This window comes from Oppia nitens, unplaced genomic scaffold (genome assembly GCF_028296485.1).
Source record: "Oppia nitens isolate AA-2021 unplaced genomic scaffold, nextdenovo-longstitch-racon4-pilon3 scaffold33_pilon_pilon_pilon, whole genome shotgun sequence".
NCBI classification, from domain to species: domain Eukaryota; kingdom Metazoa; phylum Arthropoda; class Arachnida; order Sarcoptiformes; family Oppiidae; genus Oppia; species Oppia nitens.
In genome coordinates, this window is record NW_026533214.1 from 514,356 (window position 1) to 534,782 (window position 20,427).

At 25.1% G+C, this 20,427-nt stretch overlaps 4 protein-coding genes across 4 annotated transcripts; 1 reads left to right on the top strand and 3 right to left on the bottom strand.

Moving 5' to 3' along the window:
- Positions 1–1,761: 1,761 nt before the first annotated feature.
- On the bottom strand, positions 1,762–3,828 carry LOC128956918 (uncharacterized). Its single transcript, XM_054302635.1, has 2 exons — positions 3,657–3,828; positions 1,762–2,153 (listed from the first exon to the last, which is right to left on the bottom strand). The coding sequence occupies exons 1-2, from the start codon at positions 3,751–3,753 to the stop codon at positions 1,927–1,929; spliced, it is 324 nt and encodes a 107-aa protein (XP_054158610.1). The 5' UTR covers positions 3,754–3,828; the 3' UTR covers positions 1,762–1,926.
- Positions 3,829–5,096: 1,268 nt separating this feature from the next.
- On the top strand, positions 5,097–7,581 carry LOC128956896 (ankyrin repeat domain-containing protein 13C-like). The gene is made up of 6 exons (XM_054302612.1): positions 5,097–5,584; positions 5,689–5,835; positions 5,984–6,115; positions 6,223–6,995; positions 7,103–7,232; positions 7,319–7,581. Exons 1-6 carry the CDS (start codon positions 5,227–5,229, stop codon positions 7,450–7,452), a joined length of 1,674 nt encoding a protein of 557 aa, XP_054158587.1. The 5' UTR covers positions 5,097–5,226; the 3' UTR covers positions 7,453–7,581.
- An 8,170-nt stretch (positions 7,582–15,751) lies between these two features.
- On the bottom strand, positions 15,752–16,625 carry LOC128956907 (cystinosin homolog). Its single transcript, XM_054302623.1, has 3 exons — positions 16,458–16,625; positions 16,251–16,368; positions 15,752–16,183 (listed from the first exon to the last, which is right to left on the bottom strand). The coding sequence occupies exons 1-3, from the start codon at positions 16,611–16,613 to the stop codon at positions 15,813–15,815; spliced, it is 645 nt and encodes a 214-aa protein (XP_054158598.1). The 5' UTR covers positions 16,614–16,625; the 3' UTR covers positions 15,752–15,812.
- A 1,520-nt stretch (positions 16,626–18,145) lies between these two features.
- LOC128956903 (uncharacterized) lies at positions 18,146–19,125 on the bottom strand. Its single transcript, XM_054302618.1, has 2 exons — positions 18,924–19,125; positions 18,146–18,866 (listed from the first exon to the last, which is right to left on the bottom strand). Exons 1-2 carry the CDS (start codon positions 19,113–19,115, stop codon positions 18,195–18,197), a joined length of 864 nt encoding a protein of 287 aa, XP_054158593.1. The 5' UTR covers positions 19,116–19,125; the 3' UTR covers positions 18,146–18,194.
- Between the last annotated feature and the right edge of the window lie 1,302 nt (positions 19,126–20,427).

Here is a 20,427-nt window from a genome sequence, read left to right on the forward strand (position 1 = left end):
TTACACAATGATTTTGAAAACTAATAGTATATATATATTGTACTGTAATCTTATTGTTATAAAAAATAATAATACTGTATTATACAGTAAATATAATATAATTGTTATTTATTATATAAATTTATATATATATATATAACAAAATTAACTATTTATAAGATAATTAAATTTATAATAATTGATTTACAGTATTATTTTTTTTAATTTCTAATAATATCTTAATTAATTTATTTATTTATAAAATATTTGATCTAATAATTAATTAAATATATATTTATATAATTAATTACTTATTCAATTAATTAATTAATTAATCAATTTAATTTTGACGCCATTTTAGTTCAACAATTATTTTATTAATAAAAAAAATAAAATAAATTACAATTCAATAATAACTATTTAAAGCATATAAATATACATTAAATACAACTATTATATTATTATTAATTTATATTATAATAGTTAAGTTTAAAAAAAATAAAATTATAATACAATACAATCAAAAATTATAATTTAGAATAACATAAAAATTGTGTGTATATGTATGTGTATGTACTGTATGTGTGTGTATCTATGTGTGTGTGTGTATGTGTGTGTATGTTTGAGTATGTTTGTGTATGTGTGTGTATTTTGTGTATGTTTGTGTATGTTTGTGTGTGTGTGTGTATGTGTGTGTGTGTGTGTGTGTATTTATGTATGTATGTATGTATGTATCTATCTATGTATGTGTGTATATATATGCGTGTATATAAATGTATGTGTGTATGTACTGTATGTGTGTGTGTATGTATATGTATGTATGAGTATTTTGTGTATGTGTGTATTTATGTGTGTATGTATTTATGTATGTATGTTTGTATGTATATATGTATGTACGGTATGTATCTATCTATGTATGTATATATATATATATATATGCTTGTATATAAATGTATGTGTATTAATAGTATATGTGTATTATACAAGTATTGGTTAACCTAAATTCCTAAACCTAAAATAATTATATATTTATACAGTATATAAAGTACATTATATTTATTATTATTTTTATAATTATAATATATTTAAATAATTTACCTTTTTCATTAATTTCTTCACATAAAACAGATAAAATAAATAATAAAATTATTAATAGAAATGTTTTAATAATAAACATTTTTATTTTTATAAAAATTTTTAAAACAAATAGACTTAATTAGTCTCCTATTATAGTATAAGTCTTAAAAATTTTTTTATTTATTTTTATTAATTACTTAAAAACTTTCAATGACGTACTGCACAAATATTTAATAAAAAGTACTACAAATAAAAAAGTTAAATTAAATTTTAACTCCATTTTATTTATTAATGTGAAATAGAAAATATATTTTGAAATTACTTGTTTTTATTTTTTTTATAATTTTTTTGTTGTAAATATTTTAAAACTTTAATAAATAATAGTTTAGTTTTATTCATTTAATTATTTTATTATTGAATACCTAACTTCTGCATATAAAACATAAATCTAATTTAAAATTAAATTAATATAAATACATTCAAAACAATATACACATACATACATATACACACACATACATATACACACATACATATATACACATACATATACACACATACATATACACACATACATATACACACATACATATACACACATAATTATAATTATATAACAACAATATACATATATAAATAAATAAATAAAAAATCACATTAGATCAAACAAATTTATTAATATTAAAAACAAAAATTTATTATTATTATTATTGTAACTAACTAACTAATAACCAATTATAACTATATATAAATAGTACATAACATAACCATATAATCGTATATCATAAAATCCAAATTCCTTAATCCTTAATCCTTAATCCTTAATCCTTAATCCTTAATCCTTAATCCATTAATCCAATCATTACCAGTCTAATCGTTTTCATCAAGATCATAATCGACTTGTTTAGGTTTTTCTGTAAATCTTTCCAAATTTTTATCGTCAACAGCCATACAATATCCCTGTCGACAAGTGTTCAAACAGGTGTCCTGATCGTCGAATATCTGGAATTTCGGTGGCATTAGATTCCGATGACAATAACCGCTTCCACCGCAACACCATTGCTTAACATAGTTGGGACCCCTGTAATCATTGTCCTCTATATATATGATATATATATATTAATATATAATAAATATAAAACAAATAATTAATTAGTTGGGACCCCTGTAATCATTGTCCTCTATATATATATTAATATATATTAATATATAATAAATATAAAACAAATAATTAATTAGTTGGGACCCCTGTAATCATTGTCCTCTATATATATATTAATATATATTAATATATAATAAATATAAAACAAATAATTAATTAGTTGGGACCCCTGTAATCATTGTCCTCTATATATATATTAATATATATTAATATGTAATAAATATAAAACAAATAATTAATTAGTTGGGACCCCTGTAATCATTGTCCTCTATATATTTATGATATAATTAATATATAATAAATATATAAAACAAAAATAATTAATTATATTATAATAGAAATTAATTCAATAAAAAAAATTTTTTTTATTTTTGTTAGATTAGTATAAATAATAGATTTTATTAGTTTTTTTTAATTATCTTTATTTATTAATAATAATCTATAATTAATTGTTTATTATTATTATTATTATTTTAAAAAATTTATAATATATAATATATATATATATTTCTAAAAATTTTAGTTATATAAAAATTTAGAAAATTAATTATTTTTTTTAAGGAAATCAATTATAATATTTAGGAAAAAAATTTTTTTTTTAATTTAAATAATAAGTTTTATTTAAAAAAGTTTTGTAATAATGTTAAACCTAAATACAAATACATAAACACTAACAATAGAAAAGGTACTATTTTTTATTTAAATATTTTTTTTGTAATAATTTTAAACCTAGACACTAACAATAAAAAGGTACTAATATATCAATGAATTATTACATTGATTTTATATATGATTTATATTAATCGAAAATTAGTCGACCATTTTTATATATTACAAACACATATCAAACAAACAAACAAATAATTAATTAATTAATGTCTATCGGAAATTATTTGGGGAAAAAATATTGTATTATAACCAACAAAAAAAATTATTATTTAGTAATAGTTATGGAGGGGAAGGGGAAGGGGTGGGTGGGTGGAGGAAGGAGGGGTTATAACATCTAAAAAACCTTCAAAAAAATACTTCAAACATATAGATCAACAAAAATTAATTTAATTTAATTAATTAAGTCATTCAGTCAATAAGCTTATTAGCTATTAAACTATTATGAGAGAGGGTGGGGGATATTTTTGCCATATTCACCCCCCACCAACCCCCCCCCTTTGTATTAACATTATATAACATAATGGTGACATTACACTTTTTTTTTAATATATTTATACTGGATATAGGCTAATATATTATATTAAAAAAACAAAATAATTTTTAACTGTAATATAAAGATATATATATTTAAATTTAAATTATAAATTATAATATATATATATAAAGTTTAATACATTCAGTATTATAAACTAAGATAATTATATTATTAAAATTATTAATTTTATTAATTTTTTAATTTATATTAAAAAATAATAATAATATTAAATACCTTCTTGAAATGCAAACGCCTGTCCATTAGTATAGGAAATACATATTAAAGATAATAATAAACAAATTACTAGAAATTGTTTAATACTAATAAACATTTTTTAATTGTGTTTTTTTTCAATTTATTTTCAAATAATTTTTTTTTTTAAACCAAACACTTGGACTGTTAGACTACTATTAAAAAAATATATAGAAAATAAATTTGTTTTTTACACTATATAGAAATGAAAAAGTACTTTAGCTAATTAATTATTAAATTCAATTATTAATTAATAATAATTTTTTTTATAAACTTTTTCATTGGGTTGATTTTCAAATAAATAAAACATACTGGTAAAAAAAATAAAATAAAATCATTTAATAATAATTATTACAAAATTTAATTTAATTTTGTTTAATATATAATTTTTTTATCTTACACATGTATTTTAGTTTTTATATAACTATTTTTTGATAGTTATCTTTAAACTTTTTATATGTAATCTATACACTAGTTTAATATTTTTATTATCTATAATAATATGTAATAAATATTTTTATGCATATAAATGACAATAAAATTATAATTAATTAATAAAAGCAATTTTTTATTATATAATTTTTTTAACACAAATTTTACTACTACTACATGACTTTAATTTATTTTTTTTACTAATATTATCAATTAAATTTTTTGACAATTTTATGATTGTTATTTTAATTAATTTTTTTTATATTTCTATATATTATAAATTTAATTCAAATCAAAAATTTTTTTAATTAAATTCAAATAGTTTTGTTAGATTAGAACAAATAATAGTTTTTATTTTATTTTTTAATACAATTATCTATATTTATTAATAATAACTATAATTATTATTTTTTAAATATTTAATTATATAAAAATTTATAAAATTAATTAATTTTTTTAGGAAATTATAATATAAAAAAAACTATTTTTTATTTAAATAATATTTTTTTTTTGTAATAATTTTAAGCCTAAACACTAACAATAAAAAGGTACTAATATATCAATGAATTACTACATAGATTTTATATGTAATTTATATTAATCGAAAATATCGACCATTTTTATATTACATATATATATATACATATCAAACAAACAAATAATTACATTATTTATTGTTAATAAACTAAAAATCAATCAATAGTTAACACATACACACACACACAAACAGTCTACTTTAGAATAGTACTAAATCATCGATAGATACAACTATTTGATTTCAATGTAATACCTATACATCGAACATTAGGTACTTATTTAGATACTAAGCAAACAAAATAAATATATATATACAGTATATAAATAGGTACCAAATTAACGTACTGTTCAAGCCATATATCTAATACACATATATTGTATCGAACATATGGTACTATTAGATACACATATAAGTACTACAAGTAATATATATTAATATATGTCGTCATCTGTGGTCACCATTTGTTTCACAATAACGACGACAACAACGACTGACTGACTGACGGCTGCGCTCAAGAAGTTGTTGTCTAATAACTGATTCATTTCACTGACTGACTGACTGAGCCCTGCGTTCATATAAAACATGTCCGTCTGTGACGTCAAACACCGCACGCCGGCGGCGACGACGACAACAACAGCGGCGGTCGCGGCTGAAGACACAGCTAAACACTGGCCAACAAAGCAGTCAACGGCGGCTGCAGTGGTAGTGAAGAACAACAACAACAACAAGAAGAAAGAGTTGATCGCCAATAATAAGACCAACAATTCTGCTGACGATGAAGAAGAAGATGAAGACAACGAAGACGATGATGAAGAAGAAGAAGACGACGCCAAAGACATCGCCGACCGTTACGCTCTTCACGCGGCCGTCTTTGACGGCGATCTCAGACGTATTGCCCAACTTGTTCGCCGCTACGACGTCCAGCTTAAGGATCCGCACGGTATGTACTGATTAACTGTTTTGATTGATTGTTTTACGGGTCAATCGGGTTTCAATTTTTGTTTTGTTTGTCCACTACTATCTATCGCCCGCCCATACATACAGGCAATACACCGTTACATTTGGCCGTAATGCTTGGCCATCGGGACGTTATTCAGCTATTGTTAGCCCATTCGGCTCCAGTCAAATGCAAGAACATCCAGGGCTGGAGTCCGCTGGCCGAAGCCATCAGCTACGGTGACCGACAAACCAGTTAGTATTATACAATAGTAGTAGTAGTAGTAGTGTTGGTGTCCGCGGTTATGGTGCCGCAGCCGCCGCCGATAACCGATCTGATTAATGAATGATTTGTTTTCTATTTTTTTTTTGTTTTATTTTGTTGTCCATCCCATCCGATCAGTTACATCATTGTTACGCAAACTTAAACGTCAATCGCGCGACCAAATGGACTGCCGTCGGCCGGATCTCATACGGGCCCTGAATAAGATGCAAAACTTTCGTCTGGAACTCAAATGGGACTTTCAATCGTGGGGTCAGTAGTAGTAGTAGTAGTACATACATCCCTATCCCCAGCCCTATCCCGACCCGAAACACACGGGTATTAATCGTACGGTTATTAACTACTAACAATACACACAGTACCGCTGGTCAGTCGAGTATTACCGTCGGACGTGTGTCGTATACATAAAAAAGGTTCGTCAATACGATTGGACACAACTTTGGTCGACTTTTCCGATATGCGTTGGGAACGCGGCGACGTATCCTTCCTATTCTCTGGTATGGCTAAGCCATCCGAATCTCTGGTAGTAGTGGACAACAAACTTCGTTGCTATCAACGGGTACGCTATGAAGAATCTGACGGCGAAATCGACGACGAAGTCGATATGTTAATGTCCAGCGATATAGTTGCCGCACAAATGTCTACAAAAGCTATACAATTTTCGCGGGCGCAGTCCGGTTGGCTGTGGCGTGAAGACCGATCCGAACGGGTCGGTTCGTTTATGGCCGACTTCTATTCGATATCGGGTCTGTATCTTGAATCGCGTAAACGACGCGAACATCTGTCCGACGAAGATCTACAAAAAAATAAGGCTATTATCGAAAGTCTGACCAAAGGCGGTGCCGCGGCCGCCGCTACCGGTGTTGTTGCCGCCGCCAACAATGGACAGGCAGCTATAGGTGGTGGTGATGGCGGCGGCGGTGGTAATGATAATCTAACAATTGAACCGACGTTAGCGGCAACAGCAACAACAACGGCTGCTGTTCAGCGACGCCGTTCGCTGACACCGCCGCCGACCACTTCGGTTACTTGGGACGAGTATATACGTGCAGCTCCTGGACAGCATCGGCCACTGGGTCGGCAGCCTGTTTGCAAAGAGTCGGTAAAGGCATTCAAGGCTACACTAGCAATGGTATGTGTGATGATATACAATATATATATATATATATGACTGTCCACTGATGTTGTATATGTTGTATACTAATTGTTTGTTTGTTTGTGACATATATATATATATAGAGTCAGGACTTCCCGATGACAGTAGACTCGTTGCTTAACGTACTGGAAGTGATGGCACCGTTCAAACATTTTCATAAACTCAGACAATTTGTAGTCATGAAACTCCCGCCAGGATTTCCAGTCAAAATCGGTAAATTATTTTTCATTATTATTATTACTAACTATTTGTCTAATTATCTGATCTATCACTTACTCACTCACCCACTCATTTACCAGACATACCTATACTGCCGACAGTGACGGCGCGCATAACATTCCTGTTGTTTGAGTTGGACGACAACATTCCCGACTCGTTGTTCGAAATTCCTGTCGACTATCGGGAAGATTGCAATCGATTTCCCGATTTATGACGTTAACAGTCTAGTCATCGCTCACACACACACACACACACAGACACCAAACACACTCACACATTGTAGTGCATACACACACACATAAACACATGCAGCACGCGATGCACGCGCGTAATAATTGAACCACAAGGTAGTTAGTTGTTTGAATTATTATATATATATTAATAGCAAAACTATATAATAATAATAATAACAATAATAATAACTAAATCACTAAATAATTTGTATTAAACAATAGTCTAGTATTTTATCAGTTATTGTTGTTTTGTTAGTATTATTATTATTATTATTACCGTATTATTAAAAATTGCACTCATTTTTTTCAATTATTAATTAATTAATATAATAGTAATAAATATTATTTAATTGTTTAAAATTGTTTTATATTGATTGATTTATTATGTAAATCTTGATTAAATTTTTTGCTAATTAATTAATAATATAATTATTGTATAATTTTGTTGATTAAAAAAAATTGTTTTTTTTTGTTGTTGTTGTTAGTTTCGTTAAAAGTTATAAATTATAATTTAGTTGATAATTATTATAAAACTAAATTTGTATAGATTAAAAAAAATTTGTGTTTTTTGACTGATATTGAAAAAAATAAAAATTAATTATTTATAAAATTATTTCAATCTAATTTAATATAAATTATTTTATGTGTATTTGTGGGGGTGTGTTGAAACAATCTAATCTTTAAACAGAGAGAGAGAGAGAGAGAGAGACAGAGAGAGAGACAGAGAGACAGAGAGAGACAGAGAGAGAGAGAGACAGAGAGAGAGAGAGAGAGAGACAGAGAGAGAGACAGAGAGAGGGATATTAGACAACTATATCTAGTATGTGATCTCAAAAGTTTTTAACCTATTTTCAGACAAATTTATATTATTATAATAAATAATAACATAAAAAATAGTTTAATTAAATATTTTATTTTATTGATTAATAATAAAAATAATATACATATAAATTGATATTATATAAAGTTTTACAATTTTTCTAAATAAACAATTAATAATAATATTTAATAAAAAAAATTATTAAATAATAAAATTAGTACATGTAAACTATTGGTGCTATAGTTACTACTGTAAAAATTCATTACAATATTTATCATATTAATAATTAAATAATATTATCTAAATTATTAATAATAATTAATAAAAAATAAACTATAATATTAGTAATTATTACATAAATAAAATAACTAAACAATAAATCAACTACTTATCAACAACTTAATACTATTTATTAATTATTGAAAATAATTATTAACTATAATAATTAACTCTAAAATAAATCATTAAATTAAATCAACAAAAAATAAACTAACCAAAAATAGACAAACAATAATATATCTAATTACCAATTGTTGATGCGATGATGAATTATTATTATTATTATTGCCATTAATAATAATATAAGGTTTCAAACCGATATCCAATTCAAATGTAACAGTTAATTGACATCTAAGCGATTGGCAAGCTGAGTTATCTAGATAATAATTGGTACATTTTTGTGTATTTAAGAAAATAGAAAAAGTTGAATAAGATAAACAATTAACATTATTTATGATAGTAAGATTATAGCTCAATTTAACATTATGGAAAACTAGCATCCAGATTTCAATTTGTAGATTATTTCCATTGATTAGATCACCGGTGGGTATATTCCTTGTAATGTTTTTGAACAAACTATAGGAACTGTTTGTTTTGGTAGTAATTGTTTTTGGATCAGCAATATCATCTTCAATCAAGTTGTCATATATAGAAAAATTATTAATTGATTTAAATTTGGTTTTAATTTCATCGGATATTAGATTAAGTAATATAGTCGGAGAAATTGTTGTTGAGCTGGTGTTGGTGTTTGTAGAGCTGATTGTTTCAAGAGTATCCAATAGGTATGTTATGTTAAAAGTGTTGTCTAACATAAATGGTTTAAGAAAAACATTGGGTGCCGTCAGATTCAATTGATTTTCTCTGATAACAGTCTTATTTATAATAATAAACTCGTCATCATTATTATCATCAGTAATATTGTTGTTGTCGTTGTTTTCAATCCAAGAATCAAATGGCAGTTCCGAAAGTTTAGCCAATATTTCCTATTAATAATTTTTAAAAAATAAAATAAATAATTATTTTTATTATTATTGACTTTTATTAATTATTTAATTAATTTAATCTAATTAATACCTCAGTTGTGTTCAATGGTATGATTTCTTCAATTTCAAAATTTTCAATTTCATAGCAATTAGAATAATTTACAATCAATATAAATAGAAATAATGATAAATACATTATTAGTAAAAAAAATCTCATATATAATAAATTCAAAATTATTATTAAATATATTTTATAGATATGGAATAGAATTTATATCAGAATTTTATTTTAACAAAAATATTATATAAGTAAAAAAATTAGGGTTTGTTATTACTTAAGGGAGGGAAGTTCTCTGCAAAAATATGTCAAATTTTCCGGTAATATGGATATTATTTTATTTTCAGTCTAAAATATACGCGATTATATAATATATATTATTACAATAAATATTAGTAAATATTTTGAATAAAAATTTAAATTCAAAAACCTAAATTTTAAACCTATAAATTAATTTATTTAAAAAAATCAAAAAATATAGTTTAAAATAACAAATAATAAAAATAAGTTGTTTAGTGTTCCGAAAGTTATATTTATGTCACAATTAAATTGATTCTCTGGGAATTACCAGTGAAAAGGGAAATAAGGAATTTTGTTGGGAATATAATACAAAGGAATGAAACATTGGAAAACCTAAAACAATTTTTAGTAACTAAATATAATTGTTTTTATTATTATTATAGTGTAACTAATTTTTTATTATTATTTTTGCAAAATTTTTGTTACATTTGAATGATTAGTTATTATTTTATTATTATTAATAATATTTTTGAATTGTTATTATAAATGTTTTAATTTTCATTAATCATACATAAAATAAATATTTTGTGATAATAATTACAAATAATTAATTGCTTTAGTTATTGAATTAAACACATAAAAATAAATCATTAGAAAATTTATTTTATTTTTTTTTAAATAATAATAAAACAATTAAGTAATCAAAATATAAACAATAAAAGCATTTCAATAATATTAATTTCCATCAAAATTTATAGTTAAATTATAACATAAATTTTTACAAAAATATAATATTTACAAAATTAATTAATGTATATTTTCTATGTGAAAAAATATAATGAGATAAATGTATTTTTAAATATTAATTACTAAGTTATATAATATTTAATTGTATTGAATTTATTATTCTAAATAACAATAAAGTAATTAATAATAAATTAACATAAATTCTATTTAAAAATATTTTTATAAAAAACTAAGTAATAAAAAATATCTACTACTACTACCACTACTACTACTAATTATGTATTTATTTATTCACTAACTTTTCGATGAACAATCTGAACGATCCTTCGTCGCCGACATTAATCTGGACGTCCTTAGTGTTCATATTCTATGAATTTTTATCTGAATTTTTTAGTTATTTTTTAGGACACAAACAAAAAAAATATTTATTTTTTTAAAGATAAGAAAACTCTTTTTATTTCAATCAGTTCACACATACATTGTTGTTGAAGTTGTTGACCATTGATGGCGACCAACAACAACAACAGTAGTAGTTGTGTCCAAACAATCGTCAATCGGCTAAACGATGACAACATCTTCTTCTTCTACTTCTTTGGCTAAAAACTACTACTACTTCTTGGTCTTTGATTTGTCATTCATTCAATTGTTTCAATCATTAGTTTCTTTGATCTCAAAGTCTTTTAATACATATATAAATTTTTTTTTGCCAATCAATCAATCAATTCATTTCGTTTTCATTATTTAATTATTAATTTTAATTTCATTTTTATCTAAGATTACATTTTTTTTCGTCTCTGATGTAAAACACTTGTAATTACATATAAAAAATAAGTCATAAACCAATTGATTAATTCAATTTAATTAAATAATAATTTTTTGTTTGTTTGTAGAGATAATCCCAATCTATGATAACATTTGTATATTTCAAGTAGTTTTTTAATAATCTAATAAAATAAAAAAAAAATTACAGTAAATCCCATTTATCTCATAGATAACTGTAACACAAAAATTGTTTCAATTGAATCATCCAATTGTTATAATTGTCTTATTATTTAAAAAATATATGATATCTTGTGTGGTATGGGAACTGATTATCACTGACTCGAAAGTAATGACAACAATAATCAACAAAATAAAACCAGTTAAGAATGCTAGAAAGCATTTTCAGAAAAAAAACTTGAATAGCATTGAAAACCATTAGTTATAGCGGCTATATAATATATAAAAATTTAAAAACTGGTCAAATATACATTAAATAAAATTTTTTTATACTTTTGCCGCCATTTAAAAAAAATATGCTGAAATATTATATCATTTTTTTGATGCTCTTTACAATTCTAAACGTTAAAATTTTTACCTAATTTTTGTTACTTTGGCCGCCATTTTCTTTATGATCCCGAAGAGATCAAAATTTTAATGCATATTTCTTATGCTTGTTTTTGATGCTTTATTCAAATCTATACTTTAAAAAAATTTCTTAAAATTTTTTTTACTTTGGCAGCCATTTTGTCCATGTTCCCGAAGAAATATCAAAATTTTAATTCAACTTTTCAATACATTATTAGTAGTCCTCTAACCGAATCTGAAGTCAGAATTTCAAAATTCGCAAAAAAATTGCTACACACACACACACACACACAMAAAAAAGGCTCGTATAGATTTCAGAAAACAAAACTTTTCAAGTTTTTTTTGAAAATAATTGTAAATGAAATGCATTTGTTTTGTCTATCAATTTATATATATTTTTTATGACATCAATTGAGTTGACAATAAAATAAAAATTGATTACATATCTTATATTTGTATGTTTGAAAAAAATGTGAGTAATTTTTTAAAAATAAATAAAACAATTAAATAATTCAATGATTTTATGATATCTTATAAGTTATAAACTATTACCTAATTATATATTAAAAATATTATTAGACTATATATGTTATAATTTATATACTATTATTTTCAAAAAAACTTGAAAAGTTTTGTTTACTGAAATCTATAATGGCTTTGTGTGTGTGTGTGTGTGTGTGTCTGTGGGTAGCATTTCATTTTGCGAATTTTGAAATTCTGACTTCAGATTCGGTTAGAGGACTACTAATAATATATTGAAAAGTTGCATTAAAATTTTGATATCTCTTTGGGAACATAGACAAAATGGCGGCCAAAGTAAAGAAAATTTTAAGAAAATTTTTTTTAAGTATAGATTTGAATAGAGCATCAAAAGCAAGCATAAAAATATGCATTAAAATTTTGATATCTCTTTGGGAACGTAGAGAAAATGGCGGTCAAAGTAAAAAATTTAGGTGAAAATTTTAACGTTTAGAATTATATAGAGTATCAAAAATAATATATAATATATCAGCATTATTATTTATTTTTTCAAAAGATGGCTGCAAAAATATTTAAAAAAAATTTGATTTAATTTTGAACGTTTAGAATTGTATAGATCATCAAAAATAATTTATAATGATCAAAATTAATTAATTATTTTAAAAGTATCATTATAGTTGTTTATTTTGTCATACTGAGTCATTTGATACCCTACATGACTAAAGTTGAGTATATTTAGTCATAATGAGTCATTTGATTCCCCATATGACTATAGTTGAGTATATTTTGTCATAATGAGTCATTTGATACCCTACATGACTAAAGTTTAGTATATTTTGTCATAATGAGTCATTTGATTCCCCATATGACTATAGTTTAGTATATTTTGTCATAATGAGTCATTTGATTCCCCATATGACTATAGTTGAGTATATTTTGTCATAATGAGTCATTTGATTCCCCATATGACTATAGTTGAGTATATTTTGTCATACTGAGTCATTTGATACCCTACATGACTAAAGTTGAGTATATTTTGTCATAATGAGTCATTTGATTCCCCTTATGACTATAGTTGAGTATATTTTGTCATAATGAGTCATTTGATTCCCCATATGACTATAGTTGAGTTTATTTTGTCATAATGAGTCATTTGATTCCCCATATGACTAAAGTTGAGTATATTTTGTCATAATGAGTCATTTGATTCCCCTTATGACTATAGTTGAGTATATTTTGTCATAATGAGTCATTTGATTCCCCATATGACTATAGTTGAGTTTATTTTGTCATAATGAGTCATTTGATTCCCCATATGACTAAAGTTGAGTATATTTTGTCATAATGAGTCATTTAATCCTTTACATGACTAAAGTTGAGTATATTTTGACATTATAAGATTATATGTATTATACTATATAGCCGCTATAATTATACAAACTAATGATTTTAAATGATATTCAAGTTTTTTTTCTGAAAATGCTTTCTAGCATTCTTAACTGGTTTATATATATATTTTCATTTTCATTGTATTATTATTATTATTATTATTATTATTATTATTATTATTATTATTATTATTATTATTATTATTATTATTATTATTATTATTATTATTATTATTATTATTATTATTATTATTATTATTATTATTATTATTATTATTATTATTATTATTATTATTACTTTTATAAGTGGATTGATTATATGTACAAGATAAAATATTAAATATTTGTGCTATCATTTTATTGTTTTTATTTAATTGAAATAATTTTTATCTAATTATAATATGTTTTAGATTGTTAATTGAATTTTAATTATTATTATTATTATTATTATTATTATATTTACATCTAATATATATACTGTATATACATATGGTGTATAATAATTTCAATATATATATATATATAATATATATTTTTATATATAATATTTTTATATAATTAAAAACTATTTAATTATAATATTATCTTAAATAAGGGCTATTATTATTTAATGTAAAAAAAATCAACTAAAAAAATTGTTGCATATTTATTATATGATTTTTTTAATTAATGAAAATTAATAGAAATTAAAATATGTTTTTAGTTTATTATATTAAAAAAAAAATTATTTTAAGCTAAATATTATTTATATATTTATAATAATTAATAATTTTTTAAAAAATATATTAATATATAATTTTTATTTCAATTGATAGTCGCTTTGAATTTGGCGCCCATTTGGCGTTCATATAGTTCAATGCATTTATAGTTTTTTGTACCTTTTTCATACAGTCAACAACTCATTGACTAACTATTAGCCAATAATAGTAAGAAATGGGACCAAAATAGTAGTTTATTATCAGTTTATTTATTCAATACTATATTTATTTCAAAACAAAAACAATAAATAAATAAATAATAAATAAAAATATTTTTTTTTCGGAAATTCATCGGAAATGTGACCAAAAAATAATAAAATTACCGATTATTTCAATACGACAATTACTGACCGATTTATAATTAAAAAAAACTATTTTGATTCAGTCATTGAATCAATCAAATTAATTGCCGCCGAAGTCGACGACGACGACGACTGAAGACCGATCGCCGATATCGGTCAGTGAATGAACGGCAATACCGAAGACAACAACTACTACTACGGCATCAAATCGGACGTCAAAACGCCGCGAACTGACCGTCCATTTAGTTGTCCAATGAGTTCAATCAGTTAATGATGAAGAATGTAGAAGAAGAAGAAGATAAGGACCACACAGTTCTTCAGTGGCCATCAAAAACACCGCCGCATTGGTTATCACCGATCGGTTAATAATAGTGATGGCCGTCATTATCATCGCCGCCGCCCTCGTTGGCCAACAATTACAAAGTAATACAAACAACAAACTATTAACTGTATTGATTGAAAATCAGCAAAAAAAATCAAGATATCGATAGACACCGTAAAGACAATCAATTGAATGAACGTATCATTTGGTCTATTATTTACCGCTAATTTGGTCACAATATTCTGGTTGCGGGTCACAGACGGTAGTAGTAGTAGTAGTTGTTGTTAGAGAGAGAGAGAGAGACTGTGATTAAAATTATTTATTATTAATTCATAAACATTTGAAAATATTTTTTAATTTTAATTATTAATTTGTTTTTTCAGTTATTAAATATTCATTATTTATCATTATATTATATATTTATAAAAAAAATCAAAATAAAGCTAAAAATAATTTATAAATGAAAGCACTGACACCAGTACTGACATTACGATATTAATGGCTAGATATGACAGATAGAGAGAGAGAGAGAGAGAGAGAGGAGGCGACGACCAAAGTGGGCGACAATTCACACCAAACAACAAAACACTTGTATTATGTCTTCATGTCTTCAACAATCAGTTGACGTGAAACTGTTGTTCACTAAAGGCTGCCCGCAATCCGTCCATACTTTTTGCCGAAATTATCGAAACAATTGACTTTCGTTTGCCGTTTGACTTATCGTTAAACGATTGGGTCATTACAGAGCCGACACTGACAACCGAAACGCCCGATACTTTCCTATGATAGTCATTATCACCGCCGCCGCCGTTGGCTAATGTTATTGAGTCGTTGGCCAGCGGTTCAGTGGACGCCAACTCTTTCGGTAGATTCGGATGACTATTGCGATAGAAGACAAACTCCTGGAGAAAGAATAGTATATCGTAGGCAATGGAGGCCACGGATAGTCCGAATTTGGCAATATTGCCGAAAATGGTTTTCCAATCATCTGCGGTAATCATAAGTGAATTAAGTGGTTATTTATCCCGATTATCAGTTATTTATAAGACATTTACCGTAATTATAGGCAATGAATATCATTTGCAATAGACTCATAACACTGCCACTGATGTCCATATAGATAAAGGCCATTGACCACCCGTCGGTCGATTTGCGCTTGTAGTTAAAGTAGGCCTGTTGTCTCACATGGTATGAGAGGGGAACGGTATGTACGATAAGTATATATATATATATATGACATAAGATAAACAAAACAGACAAACCTGTGGTATATATTTAACAGAAGTGACCGTAAGTTTGACGTAAGAAAAATAGTAGAGAAATGTTAGCCACGATTCAACACCGACTAAACAGAGAATCAGTTGAACAGCGGCTGCCGACCAAACACCGCCGGTAAACAGTTTGCCCAATAATGACATACGTTGGTCACCCCTTTCGTAGACATAGCACTGGACAAGTGTTATCCCAGTAACGGCGGCCGCATGTATAGCATAGATAACATCATTCAATTGGATCGGTATTTCTGACCTCGGGATATGTATTTCATATTGGTTTCATATTTCATATTGGCAATATTGCCGAAAATGGTTTTCCAATCATCTGCGGTAATCATAAGTGAATTAAGTGGTCACCCGATTATCAGTTATTTATAAGACATTTACCGTAATTATAGGCAATGAATATCATTTGCAATAGACTCATAACACTGCCACTGATGTCCATATAGATAAAGGCCATTGACCACCCGTGTGTCGATTTGCGCTTGTAGTTAAAGTAGGCCTGTTGTCTCACATGGTATGAGAGGGGTACGGTATATACAGTAAGTATATATATATATATATATATATATATATATGACATAAGATAAACAAAACAGACAAACCTGTGGTATATATTTAACAGAAGTGACCGTAAGTTTGACAAAAAAAAGACAAAAGTAATGTTTAATTTAGTTGTTTGTCTTAGATTTTGTTCGGTTTTTTCATACTCGACACCCGATTGGTTGGTCACAACAGTGGCCACTATGACATCGTGTCCCGGATTAAGACCACGCAATCGAAACCTGTATTCAGTTGTCTGAGACGTAAACAGCAGATTATTTGCGGGTATAGTGTAGTTGTCGTCGGCTGTGAATGTATGACATTCGTCGCTACCGTCGCACCCAATGCTAACATTGACGGTCAGTCCGGTCGGAGGCGATCTGTATGGGGTATGGGATGTGATGGTCAATACATATGTATTTTATTTATTCACTAACTTTTCGATGAACAATATGAACGATCCTTCGTCGCCGACATTAATCTGGACGTCCTTAGTATTCATGTCCAATGAATATTACTATTATTTAATATACAAAAAAATAAAAAAAAAGTTTATAAATAAAACTTCAAAAACACTTACATTGTTGTTGAAGCTGTTGTTGACCATTGATGACCAAAATCATTGACAACAACCACAACAATAGTTGTGTCCAAACAATCATCAGTCGGCTAAACGATGGCATCTTTTTTCCTCAAGTCTACCGAACAGTTATAACTGTAATACTGACGGCCGGTATTTTTTCAACATTATAATATAATAACTACAACAAAAAATTTAATAATAATTATTAATAACTGTATTAATGTAATACTTATAAACTATACTAACTTTGTCCTCCAGTGTGCGGTTGAATTGATTGAAAACGTAATATTTTCATTAGAAATAGAAATAATAAAAAAATACAATTTTTTGATTATAATAAATGCTTTTTAATAAATTTAATGATTAATAAAAATTACAGATTTTTAAAAATTTATAGATCCGTATAACACAAAAAATATTCTTATAGTTTTAGTAATAATTGTTTTAAATAATACAAATTCAAATTTTGTAAATTGTAAATTTTGTTAATTAAATATTATATATTATATATATATAAATATACTGTAAATACTTTAGATTTATATATAATATTAAATTTAACAAAATTTACAAATTAATAGATTAATTACTTTTTTTTACAAAGGAGTTGCAGTAAAATAGGTTCGTAAACCTAAGTCAACACTTACGCTTAAGGGTACTAAACAATAGGTTGTATACTTAGTTGATAAGCATTTAGTAAAACTGTAACCTTTAATGCGCATTAAGGTTTCGATATCTTCCGATTTTATAGGGTCTAGTTGATTTTCCAAATCGTATTGGTAGCCAGTGAACATAAAACTGATGATATAGTCCATTTTCAAATTTTCAGCCTTCATTATCATTGCATTAACTAATAATCGATTGGTATTTGGTGGAACTTCTATGTTTTGTGAAATTTGGATCGTTTTGGATTTTTTTATTTCTTTCTCGTCGATTGTTGTTAAACTTTCCGTAGAAACATTTTCAGTTTCTTGCGAAATTTGTGATTCTTCTTTAATTGTTATACTAGATTCGATTTTAGAGGTTAATGATACAACCAACAAATCGATCCCATCTTCAATTGTTCCTTTTATAATTGAATCTGAAAATATAGTTTCGATGGTGCCATCAGTAATAGAAACAGTGTTGAGTAGTTGTTTTTGCGAACTCATTCTAACAATGTTTTCAAATGTTTCAATATGTTTAACATCTTGTGTCATTGTAGCTGGTGTCTGATTTGACAATTCCCATTGTTCAACAGATGTTGTTTTAAAATATTTAAACAAATCCTATATATAAAAAAAAATTTTAAATATAGTTTAAAAAAAATATTTTTATATACAAACATCTTTTTTAGTCTCAGTAACTATAGTAACGTTAACTGAGAGTTTTTTGTCAATCGCAAATTTAGTATTGACTTCATTATTGATTTGATCAGTTTTGTAGGCTATGATCTCGTGGAAGTGTTGTTCATTTGATTTGACACAATGAAAATTTGCATTAATCAAGAAAAAAACTTTCAATAATATTAAAATCATTGTAATTAATAATTTTGAAAAAATCTATAATTACTAGAGTATATATAGTTTAGTTTATTCATATATATTTACACAATATTTTTTTCAAAAATATTATAAATATACATTTACAAATTTTAGATAAAATATAGTTATAAGTGCTTTACGTGCTTTTTTTATAAATTTAATAAAATTTGTTTTTAAAGATTCATTGCATTTTTAAATTTTGTTAAATTTATTGCATTTTTTTAACATAATTTATGTATTATTCTTATTTATTATATTAAAATATTTAAAATTTTGATAAAACACATAAATAAAAATACTACGTGATAAATTTATTTTAATTTTATTAAACTAAATATTTCTGTATATACATATGCTAATGTATATACATAATATAAATCATGTAATATAAATATTATAAAATTAAATATTAAGGTATTATGGTTAATAGTTAACTGTAAAAATAAATTTAGTTATTAAAATTATATTTTGTTTTGTAAATTTAATAATAGATATTAATACCTTAATAAAACATATTTAATACTAAACTATTTAACAATAGTAATTTTATTAAATTATATTAAATTTAATATATGGAGAATTAAATTAATTTTTAATTTTTAATAAATAATATATTTAATAAATTATTATAATCTTTTTTTTAAAAAAATAGTAAAATATTTATAAACAGTAATTAGATTTTAATTAACATTTACACTAATAAATTATTTAATATTTGATTTGTTTATAATTTGTTTATATAATACATACAAAACTGTGTTGATATTGTATTAGATATGCTGTCAATATTGTATTTTTTAAAATTTTAAATCATATATATAAAAGCTATGAAATTTACGTTAAAATTTATTATTATTATTATTATTATTATTTATTATTTATTTAATCAAAATTTTTTCAATCCAATCAATATAATTAGCAATATTAGGCATAACACTGATTGGATTTTTATTAGCCGGCCTCCAACTGACAACACTACAACATAATGAACGATCCGATTGCTTATATATATAACATGAGCCGCTATCGCCTATTATAAAAAACAAAAATTTTGTTAATAACTATTATTATTAACTTTTTGTTGTTGTTTTTAATTTTTGATTGTAAAATACAAATATATATTTTTTTCTAAATTTAATTATACTAAAATTAATAATATAATCATCGGATTAATCATCGTTAATATACTGTATTAATAGACTATATAATATAAATAATAAAATTATATTTCAACAATATTATTATTATTATTTAATAAAAAAACTACCTTTATCATCTTTTGATGATTTAATATAGGTGCTATACT

What these genes read in the sequence shown, in the direction of transcription:
- LOC128956918 (XM_054302635.1), bottom strand. Translation starts at nt 3,753, where the DNA reads ATGTTTATTAGTATTAAACAATTTCTAGTAATTTGTTTATTATTATCT. An exon ending in GGCGTTTGCATTTCAAGAAG is followed by an intron (nt 2,154 to 3,656) that starts GTATTTAATATT and finishes TCATATATATAG; the next exon opens with AGGACAATGATTACAGGGGT.
- LOC128956896 (XM_054302612.1), top strand. Translation starts at nt 5,227, where the DNA reads ATGTCCGTCTGTGACGTCAAACACCGCACGCCGGCGGCGACGACGACA. An exon ending in CTACGGTGACCGACAAACCA is followed by an intron (nt 5,836 to 5,983) that starts GTTAGTATTATA and finishes CCATCCGATCAG; the next exon opens with TTACATCATTGTTACGCAAA. An exon ending in TCAAGGCTACACTAGCAATG is followed by an intron (nt 6,996 to 7,102) that starts GTATGTGTGATG and finishes ATATATATATAG; the next exon opens with AGTCAGGACTTCCCGATGAC.
- LOC128956907 (XM_054302623.1), bottom strand. Translation starts at nt 16,613, where the DNA reads ATGTCATTATTGGGCAAACTGTTTACCGGCGGTGTTTGGTCGGCAGCC. An exon ending in CTGTTAAATATATACCACAG is followed by an intron (nt 16,369 to 16,457) that starts GTTTGTCTGTTT and finishes GTGAGACAACAG; the next exon opens with GCCTACTTTAACTACAAGCG. An exon ending in ATTCATTGCCTATAATTACG is followed by an intron (nt 16,184 to 16,250) that starts GTAAATGTCTTA and finishes TGATTACCGCAG; the next exon opens with ATGATTGGAAAACCATTTTC.
- LOC128956903 (XM_054302618.1), bottom strand. Translation starts at nt 19,115, where the DNA reads ATGATTTTAATATTATTGAAAGTTTTTTTCTTGATTAATGCAAATTTT. An exon ending in TTACTGAGACTAAAAAAGAT is followed by an intron (nt 18,867 to 18,923) that starts GTTTGTATATAA and finishes TTTTATATATAG; the next exon opens with GATTTGTTTAAATATTTTAA.